At 44.2% G+C, this 11,302-nt stretch overlaps 1 protein-coding gene across 2 annotated transcripts in view; it reads right to left on the bottom strand.

Annotated features, from left to right (window-relative positions):
* Positions 1–2,104: 2,104 nt before the first annotated feature.
* Positions 2,105–11,302, bottom strand: part of LOC310823398 (PTB-containing, cubilin and LRP1-interacting protein-like) — a 19,861-nt gene continuing 10,663 nt past the window's right edge. For both annotated transcript variants that reach the window (XM_083696245.1, XM_083696246.1), the window contains exon 3: positions 2,105–4,346. In XM_083696245.1, the coding sequence (XP_083552371.1) occupies positions 3,870–4,346 (477 nt within the window). In that variant the 3' untranslated portion in view covers positions 2,105–3,869. The remainder of the gene's footprint in view (positions 4,347–11,302) is intronic.

Below are 11,302 nucleotides of genomic sequence, written 5' to 3'. Positions count from 1 at the left end.
TCCCAGAACTGGGTCAAACACAGGAACACTGTGACTGACTTAGCACAGGAAAACATTCAACCCAGCTTTAAGACAAGCTGAGCAAGGATCAGCGACCATACAATCAACACAGCAAACCCTGTGGACAGTGTGTGTAGGAGCAGAGATATGAGTCATACTCACTGACTCTGTGAGTACTGTATGATAAACATGTTGGTTACATCTAGTTCTCCTGGTCCATTTGTCAATGTCTTCAATGGGCCTGTGCATAGACAAGAAAACAGTTCTGGAGAAATGTTAATTTTTATCATCTATTTGCAAAGGAGCCATGACAGTTTTGTATGTATCTTTTTTTTTTCCACACATAAAATATACTATTTAACAGCAATAGACCATCTCTTCGTCATATCTCATCTGTTCTCTTCTTTGTGAGGATTGGCTAAATCTTATCCAATACATGAATGAGAATGTGGGGTAACCGAACTGGTGGTGTTCCTCTACTGCCAGAAGGAGGCACTGTTCCCATTCAGCAGTCATTCTTCTGACTCTTTTCAGCATCCATTTTGCTCTCGATTTGCTGCAGTTCTGAGCGGCAAAATGATAGCCAACTGTATAAGCACAAGAGTTGTGAGAATACCTTGTGACTGATGTGGGCACAAAATGGCAAAATGGCTGCCATACTTAGCTGGTGTACTGTATGAAGGAAGTGAGCACCAACAAAAAGGGCTTTGGGGTTTGTAGATGAAAATAATGCTAAATAAAATCCTCTATAGGACCAGAACAAACTCTGGCTGTGACATACTTAAACCTAAAACATACAGTACCTGAAAATCCAGCCTGAAATTCCAGCCTGATTCACGATTCATAGTACTGACAGATATACACTTTATTAGGTACACCTTGCTAGTACCGGGTTGGACCCCCTTTTGCTTTTGGTCCATATTGACATGATAGCATCACGCAGTTGCTGCAGATTTGTCGGCTGCACATCCATGATGTGAATCTCCTGTTCCACCACATCCCAAAGGTGCTCTATTGGATTGAGATCTGGTGACTGTGGAGGCCATTGGAGTACATTGAACTCATTGTCATGTTCAAGAAACCAGTTTGAGATGATGTGAGCTCTGTGACATGGCGCGTTATCCTGCTGGAAGTAGCCATCAGAAGATGGGTACACTGTGGTCATAAAGGGATGGACATGGTCAGCAACAATACTCAGGTAAGCTGTGGCATTTAAACAATGCTCAATTGGTACTAAGGGGCCCAAAGTGTGCCAAGAAAATATCCCCCACACCATTACACCACCACCACCAGCCTGAACCATTGATACAAGGCAGGATGGATCCATGCTTTCATGTTGTTTACGCCAAATTCTCACCCTACCATCTGAATGTCGCAGCAGAAATCGAGACTCATCAGACCAGGCAACGTTTTTCCAATCTTCTATTGTCCAATTTTGGTGAGCCCATGCGAATTGTAGCCTCAGTTTCCTGTTCTTAGCTGACAGGAGTGGCACCCAGTGTGGTCTTCTGCTGCTGTAGCCCATCTGCTTCAAGGTTCGATGTGTTATGCATTCAGAGATGGTCTTCTGCATACCTTGGTTGTAATGAGTGGTTATTTGAGTTACTGTTGCCTTTCTATCATCTCGAACCAGTCTGGCCATTCTCCTCTGACCTCTGGCATCAACAGGGCATTTTCGCCCAGAGAACTGCCGCTCACTGGATATTTTCTCTTTTTCTGACCATTCTCTATAAACCCTAGAGATGGCGTGCGTGAAAATCTACGTAGATCAGCAGTTTCTGAAATACTCAGACATGTCCGTCTGGCACCAACAACGATGCCATGTTCAAAGTCACTTAAATCACCTTTCTTCCCCATTCTGATGCGCGGTTTGAACTTCAGCAGGTCGTCTTGAACATGTCTACATGCCTAAATGCATTGAGTTACTGCCATGTGATTGGCTGATTAGATATTTGCGTTGAATAGGTGTACCTAATAAAGTGGCCGGTGAATGTATAGTCATTATGGAGACAGAAATTACAGTATATCAACATGGATGTGACCTCAGCAGTAAGATTTCATGATGTAACAAAAGACACTTCATCATCACCAATCAGTCTTGGTAAATAGTTTATATGTGATTGTTTCTTTAACTTTGCAAATACTGTATAGAAAACACTTATGGTAACATTTCCAAACATTTAAAGCAAGTCTGAGCTTTCAGACAGACATGACACAGTAATCTACAGCTTTATAAACATTCTCTCCTGGCACTTCAGCCCTGTGGCCTGGACTTCCCCTCTACACACCCAACTCTATGGGACTCTACATATTCACAGTTGGCTTTAAAACACTGTTTCTGTCTTGTGATGTTCTTGTTGTTTATTTAAAATAGCTATCAACATTTATGCTGTAATATTTGGAAACTGATACATTTGTATTTACATAAGCTTATTGAATGAGTTTCAAATACAATGTATATATTTATATATGTACTGACCAGAGCCATCTCAAATTCTGCTTCAATCACAGACAAATACATGACCAACCCCACTGACAGATCCCAATCCATTTAAAAGATTCTGGTTAGAAAAGGAGATGGGGTGTAGCTCTTGTGGGGGGTTCCAGTTGCTCAAAGACGGCCCCTCATTCCCTCGGAGAGAGACAGCACAGGGCAGTGGAGCTGTATGAGTCTGCTCATAGACTCAGTTATCCAGCCAATGCCACAGAATTGTTCCTTTATGGTGTCTGTACAGAAAACTGCCCTTAAGACTGTACAGATTCCACATTACCTGCCATAACAATAGACTGTTAATAAATGAAGTAAATAAAGGTGTAAGGAGCTTGCAGCACAATAGACTTGTCATACATTCAGCGGAGGCCAAGAGGCTTCAGGCATTCTTACGGACGGTTGTGTTTGGGGTCTTAGGACCTCTGTCTATGTGACTCTAACATTCACTTACCCTTTTACAGAAAATACAATTTGGCAAATGGTCACAGTACTGTTTTGAGTTCAATTATAACAGTCCTGCGAAGCATCCGAAATGGATGCTGCGAGGGCTGTGAGAAGTTTACACTTCTAGTTGGATTACTAGGCCATTACAGGTCTTGCTCTCTCTCTCCCCCTCTCTCTCACAGTACATGCTATCATACACACAAACACACGCACACGCACACACACGTTTTGGACTATGGAAGTGAGAGACCAGCCTGGTGAAAGGTGAGGCACATAGTTGACAGGCAAGACACAGCTAAAAGACTCACTTTTGGTATATCAGTACTCAAAAATAGGAATCAAATGTGGTCAAGGGTGAATGCTCTCATTGCCTAATAAATGTCAAGGCATCCCCTCTCCTGGCTGCCTAATACACATATATTCAAGTCAAAGCTTGTTTTTAAACACACATTAAACAATGCTACAGGCATAAATCATGACTCCATAGTCCTGTTGTTTTAAGCCATACACTATAAAGTGATGTGGATTTCTGACTGGGGGGTAAAAGTATCATGGTGGTATCATGAGTATCTTGACTTGTAAAGAGGAGTCTCCCTGCATATCGCAGGAGACAGACAGCAGCGTAGAATGGGAATGTATCTGTAACACTTATTCAATCTCTTATGGGCAGATTTCAATGGCCATACAGATGTTTTGAGGGCCATTTCCAAAGAGGCAGCACTTTGCTTCCCTGTAATGTAAGGTCTCTTGTTGTTTCATTGTCCTCTATTTTCCCTTTAAAAAAACTACCTCATCATCCTTTCGTTGGCGGTGGTCTGTGTGGGTCAGTTTGTTTTGTTTCATGTTGGTACCAGAGAGAGAGAGAGAGAGTGAGAGAGAGCGCTCTGGATGCCCCTGTGTGCACCTCCCCACGGGGTCATGGCAAGATCATCAGTCAGCCGTCGTCAGGGGTGGAGTCGTCGGCGAACTCGTCAGAGGAGCTGCTCTTGTGGATGCGTCCGTCACTGCGCATGCTGTGGAAGGTTTTACGGAAGGCCTCCATCATAGAGTGGGCCAGCCTCTTGGCCTCAAGCTTGCTCTCACACTCCACAACATGGCAGTCCATCTGGAAGGTCAGGTCATCATTGATCTCCCGGTAGATCCAGGCAAAGATGTTGGGGCTGACATTGTGGTCGGCTGTGCAATAGGCGATGCGCGCCACCTGGTAGGTGTCCATGGTGACGGAGGCCTCACCGCGCCCATCCAGGTGATGCAGGCGTACCTGGAAGGGGCGGATCTCCAGGAGGGAGTTGGCGGGGAGGAGGTCCTCCTGGGCCAGCGCCCGGCGTTCCCACAGCCCAACCACCGCTGACTCTGTACATCCCGACAGGAACTGGGTCCCTGAGATGGTCACCTTCCCTAGGTACGTCACCTGTGCCACAGAGAAGACACACACACACAGAGACACACACAGAGGCTGTTAATGATCTGACAGCGTCATACTATAGTAACTCTGTCTCCACACAGACATAGAAATAGGAGATGCAGTAGTGATGAGAGGTTTTTCTATTATTTTGTGCTGATAGTGCTGACATGCTGTTGGACTGTGTGTGTGTTATTTCCTGAGAGGAGCTAAGAGAGAAAACACTATGTGGAGTTAAACTGAGGGATTGTGACCAATCCCCTTTTCCCTACAGCTGCAGCCAAATACTGCAGAGTACCATAGTAATGAGACACACTGCATACCAGAAGAGGCAAGGGACTGAACCCTTAATTCTTGCGGGACAAAGTGAGAGGGGAGAGGAGAGAGTGGAAAGAGAGACAGATGAGGTGAACACAGTCTGGTTCACTGTGGGAGCAGGGCCAGTCCAGGCCTCGGCCCAGGGATAATGGCCGACTTGTGAGAGTTGGTCCACTTTATGACTTTATAAAAATACATAGGGGAGGGGTCTGCTGCGAGTAAAGCACTCAGAGGCGTTTTACTCCAGTCTGTGTTTACAAAGGGGTGGGTGTGGGGGGGATACTCTCTCTCAATGTTTCAATGCCTCCAAACTCCCATTAGACAGAGCATGTCAAGAAAAAGGTTTTACGAGATTACACACAGAATATAACAAATTAATACAGTTCATATACAGCAAAATTGCAAAGTTTGACACGATTGACACAGATGAAAGGAACTACTGAGGGCATAAATGGAAAACAGACGAAAATAGAAGTGCTGTCTGTCTGACTGTTTCTCTTCTTCCGGAAGTTTTGTTTATTCTGTGACCGCAAAGTGTATATGGCCACTCTATTGTTTAGTCAATTCTTTGGAGAGAGAGAGAGAGATAGAGAGAGAGAAACAGAGATGGAGAGGGAGGAAGACAGCTGCACCTTCATGCATGGTTCTCATCAGTGGAGACAGTGATGCAGGACATGGCGTTTCTGCACCAAATCCAGGCAATTAGTCAGTCAATCACACTTACATCAATCTCTCAACCAACAGCCAGTCCCCCTACAAGGAAATGTACTGAATGGATACGAAATGGCAATAATGACTTATTATGCTGGTTTCAGTTTTATTTTCTTTCTTGCATTTTCAGATTGTACTGTATGGTGGTTTCAGATTGTCCAAGATGAGTATGTGGCTGATACTGATGGTTCCTATACCAGGCTCTGCTCAAAAGTATGTCATGAAGAGGGTTGTTTTGGCTGTACACGGAATGAAAGTTATTTAAGTGGAGTCAGTCTTCACATTTTAAAGCTGAATTGAGGCGTGAAGCTTAAAAGATGAAAAAGGAGATAGATTTTGAAATGTCCCCATTCAGAGCAAATGGCCATAGAAATTAATAGGATTTCAGGCAAATTCGAATACTGCTCAGAAAGTATAAATGGCATGAAAACGTGTTTTTCAAGCAACACAAGTTAGACAAGTCTGGGCCTTTAAAAGTTGATTTGAGGTTAAGAGGTTTAGACTGTGCACAAGGCAGTATAGGCATGAATAGGACTTCATGCAAATTCAAGTAAAGCTCAAAAATAGTGTAAATATTATAAAAAATCTGAGGTTCTTTAAGGGAGATTGTCCAAGATGAGTATGTGGCTGATACTGATGGTTGCTATACCAGGCTCTGCTCAAAAGTATGTCATAAAGAGGGTTGTTTTGGCTGTACATGGTTCTACTGAAAATCAAAACAGGTTATTTCGCTTCTCCCTGTAGAAGCTAGGTTAGCAGTGAGACCTTGGCTTGGTCCTTAAGAGGTGGGGGGCGTCTGGGAGGTGTTTAGGGCTGCAGAGGGAACAGAGGCCACCACACTTCCTCAGTGGCTGCCTGGCACTCCACAAAGATGCTCTCACTTATCAGGCCCTATGGTATTTCTTTTGAGTTTTCTTTGGTTAAGTGGTTGAGTGGTTTCAGCGGGGTAGAATTGGTAGCCAAGAGAGTAAATTGTTGTCTAATCATTCTGAGTGTGTTCTGTAGGTCTTGTACCTTTTTCAGACAGAAAATACAGCTTCAATTGTGATTCAGATAATTGTATTGATGATTCCAAGTGTAACCTTTCAGACAGAGGAAAGTGCCACTACTTAAAGGTCTGTATGGTTTCACAAAGCGTTTGGTCAAGTACACCATGGAATGGTCATGTTTTGTTGCCCTAAAAACATGATTAGCCAGTTGGTTAACTTGCCAACAAGTTCAAATCATGACATTTTTAGACCCATAAGTTCATCTGCTCACATTTCCATAACGTATTTTAGAAGAAGACATCCCAATTTTTCCAGATTGTCATAATCCTTATTTTAAAATGGCAAACTCGTTGGACAGGATCATGCTAACTTCCTCAGCCTGCACTTGTTGACATTTGACTGATTGACAGCGACTATTAGTCGCACAGCAAGGGACCTAAGTCCCGCGCACATTGCCGCTTCAGCTGCAGCTTGCCTTTCAGATCGGGAAAATGCAGCTGCAGCGCTACGATACACGAGTAGGTCTAGTTGCCGCTCTAAAAAAAAACGTAACGTTTCCTTTCAGACAGAACTAAAAGGCGTGACTGAAGCGCTTCAGTAGCGTGATTTCCCCTCTGTCCAAAAGGGTGTCTGATTTTATTCAAGAGTTCCTTGAATGTTCCATAGCATTTACAGTAACAGTGGGGCTGTCAGAATGTTCAACATTCAACATTCCACCATGTTAAAAGAGTTACAAAAAGCTGAAGTTTAAAATAATTAATAGGCATTAAAACCAAAAGTCATAGCAACGTGGGTTAGCCCTCTCTGCATGCTGTAAAGTTGGATTGGTGTGAATAGTTTATAGAGTAACAATGGAGCTAAATCAATGGTGTAAATCAACTTTCCACCATAGACCCCCCATGACAGATATATACAGTCGGTAGGGGTTTAATCCCTGCACACTGCCATTGCACTTCCAAGCCATAAGCCATCACAAGATGGTGACAAGAGCTGTGAAGGATGTTTGAAAAGACAATGGTTTGCCTCATCAGCTTGCCTTATCAGATAGATCGGCAAAATCAAGTTTATTATAGCAGCTCATAAATTACAGAGATGAAGAGTGGAAATGTTTTAAATATCAAGCTATTTTAAGGAGGACCAAGCAATGGAGCCAACTCCTATCTACTCTCATACCGTCATCACACATTCTCTCACAGCGCAGAAAACTGGGGGAAATGTTTTAGCGCAGTCAGACATGAATAAGCATGAGTCATCTTTAATAATTCAATGTATGGATTACAGAATTAAGTTATGGATTTTCATGTGACAGGAGTATGGATTTTGGGTTTCAGTGGGATTGAAACTGGATAGAAAAGTAGCCTACAGTTGTTATCAGGGATGTAGTTATTATATTTCGCGAGGGGGTGCTGCCTAAAATGCTGTGACAATAGAGATGGTCTGGACAATAGAAAGTGTAAGGCCATGGGTGAGCTTAGATGCATACATTTTAATAAACACAAGGCTTCTCTCTCTCTATGTCCAACATTAGCTACACCGGCAGTACACACTTACACACACACACACAAGCTAGAACAGAACTCCTAATATCCTCTCCTCGTCAACTCTGCCCCTTCAAAATAACAGCCCCCACATAAAACTGGCTCATTAGCTGGTTAGTTAAAAGAAAGTCCAAAAAAACCTCACAAATCTCAGGGCACACATGCAACAACCTCCATGCTGATGGATGGCAGGGTGCCAGTAAACATTGAACGTACCTATACCCTGGCACTTTTACAGATACATAAAACAGCACTGGGACCGGCTCACCTAGGCTAATTCCAGAGACTGCACCTGTGACCAAAGTGTACTTCATTTGTACAACTTCTCAAACTCCACATCTGTTGTCTGTGTGACTGTGTGTGGATGAATGAGCCAGAGTGACTCAAGTCAACGATTCAGATGACTGTAATTATTCACATGCTGAGCCAGACATGTGACGATATTGGTATTGTGACTGAGGTGAGAGATCAGTGTCCACAGAGGAGCACACTGTGTACGTTTGGAGAGAGGAGGGGACGGCTATTGAGTGTCTTCCTTTTAAGTCCAACCTGAGGGACTAGAGCAAGAAATGCCTCCTCTCCTCTCAGGACGATTTACTACCATGAAAATGAGGGGATGACAGTCCTCTACTGAGAAAACTGAAACTTAGAACAGACAGGATTGAAACAAAGCCCTCTCTTTGACATCCTGAGCTCTGCATCAGGATATTGGGGGTGGTGTATGTGTGTTGGGGGGGGACAACACAGTGAGAGCCCTCTTTACCTATCACACACACACACACACACACACACACACACACACACACACACACACACACACGAATCTCACAGGTAAACACCAGAAACAGAGCTGAGGATGACACCCTCTCCTTCCTATGGTGGAGGTTTCACATGGGCCTAGTCATCCATCATGGTGTACTGTTACCTTCCCCCAGAGGAAGGCTCTAAACTTCAGCACAGACAGACAGACAGACACACACACAGACACTGACAGACACACACACACACACACACACACGCACGCACACACACACACGCACACGCACTCACAGACACACACACACACACGCATGACAGACAGGCAGACAGCACACAGCCACATATCAATCAATATCCATGTGACACAAAACACATACACATCAATAAAGTCTGCATGCTTTGGTACACAGAGACAAGAAGTGTGGGAAGTTGTGGAGGGCAGTTAAATCACTCCTCCCTGGGACATCATAATGGGACAGAGGCTGGGGTGTCAGAGACGAGACACTCACGTCACCCAAGTGGAATATATACAGTACACCTCCAGCAAGGTGAGATGGTTTGGGGTGTGTGTGTGTGGGGGGGGGGGACCTAAATCATGCCAGAACTCAGCACAAATTCCTCCAATTCCTCCCCATGTGTTTTCCCTAAGACTCTCCGCCATGGCTAATTGCTAACAGTGCATAGCTCATACTGATGAACACAGCATATTGGTTCAATCTGAAGGCAGGGACTGAAATAAAGATCATTGAAAACGAGCCTTAGGGGATGAAGCAGAAGAATGCCAGAGAGAGTGGATCACTCATAGACAGACAGTCTGTGTGAGCAGGAGCAGTGCTTTGAGGTGGAAAATCATGGCTTTAACATGGTAAAAAAATAATATATATATGTGAGTGTGAAGACTGCAGTGAGGGTGCTGTGTGTGGGGATGGCATGGCAGGAGTCTGGCAGACTGCTGAAGGATGCAGGATAGTAGATACATGTAATAGAGGCAGGGGTTAGATAGGTGATAGATGAGTGATTGATAAGGGAGGTGCTGAATACAAGTAAAGAAGATAACTGAATTACTATGGAAGTAGACAGAGGTAGGTACAAAATATGTATTCTTTAGACAAATGCATAGCACGTGACTTTTCTGTGGTTGGATAGCCCAGAGAATCGTGCTACATTATGAGAGACAGACAGTCAGAGTGGAGAAAGCATGGTTAAACACTAGCATGTGTGGATAGACATGTGGCCACAATTACCAGGAGGAGGAATATGTTATATATATTCTCTATATATTTTTCACTCTCCTTCTCTCTCACACACACAAGAAAGCTATTTTTTTTTGTGTCAATGATTCTTTGCAAATGTTTTTTATTTATGCCGAATCACAGGCCTGACAAACCTTGTGGCCACAGCAGATTCTGAGTTATCAAGACATACTCCACTCCATACTAAAGGTGTAGATACCAGTGAGTCACAGAGAGAGGGAGGGAGAAAGGGAGGACATTATGGTAGTGGCAGAGGCAGATATAGAGAAATATATAGTGTGACAGAAAGAGAGAGAGAATGGGAGAGTGAGAGAGAAGGGAAATAGGGAGTCAGTACAAACATCCGCAGCTCAGCTTTCCTAAACTCAACAGGGAGACAGACACTGACAGGAACATCCTGGCTGGCCTGCTCGTCCCAGACAGAGTTTGTGGGGGGGAGGAGGGGCAGTAGGACCCGTCTAGCAGCTGCAGGGCCCCTCCATACCGCTCTCAGATTGTTTACTGAATGGAGCCACAGCTGGTTTGTGTATCAGTGAAGAGAAGAACAGAGGAGATGAGAAGAGAAGAGAAGGGATGAGGACAGGCAAGAGGAGGCAAGAGAAGACAAGCTGGAGAGGTTTTAGGAACAGAATGTGATGTGCAGGTACAATATGTGTTAGAGGTCCAGCTCATTATAACAACATGCACTTTCCCAAGCCCAGTCATGGAAAGGTATACTGTACACATTCCTGAGCACAGACACAACACACTCACATGTAGTGCTGATAGATGGAACCATATCTCTGCATCCATACTGACATCCCTCTAACCCTAACCCCAGTGCCTGCCTCCCCTTTTACTACCCATTACTCAGAATGAATTCCTTGTAAATTCCACATTCCTCAGGAGGTTGTTAACATTCTTCTCTGCTTATTGAATCAGCACTGTACAGCTGGCTCATGATGTTAACGTGTAGGAGTTTAAACCTGTATCTATTTGCTTGTGTGTGTTGAAGGGGAGAATGTGGGTGTATGTGTGTGTGTGTGTGTGTGTGTGTGTGTGTGTGTGTGTGTGTGTGTGTGTGTACTCTATGGTGGGTATATAGTATGTGTGCATACATGCCTGCCTGTGTGTAGACAAACCCGACTCTGTATATCCCAGTGAGTCCACAGAGCCACCTCAGCATCCACAAAGGGGCCTTCACACCCCTGCTTCCCAGAGCATTCCTGCCACCAGACACTCTGTCACTCCCCTACCTCACCCCTACAGTATGTGTATGAAAGGTAAAGCTACTGTACAGTATGAGCTAGCCATGTTGACAGAAGCTAGCATAAGGACTGGATCCTGTGCCTGCCTTTGTGATTATTTCCACTGTCAACTTTGAGCCCTTGCACTCTTGCTCTCCATTCATCCCTCAA

The sequence above is a fragment of the Argentina silus genome (genome assembly GCF_951799395.1).
Source record: "Argentina silus genome assembly, chromosome: X".
NCBI lineage: Eukaryota > Metazoa > Chordata > Actinopteri > Argentiniformes > Argentinidae > Argentina > Argentina silus.
Note: the sequence above shows the minus strand (reverse complement) of the source record. Positions and strands in the feature narration are given on the sequence as shown.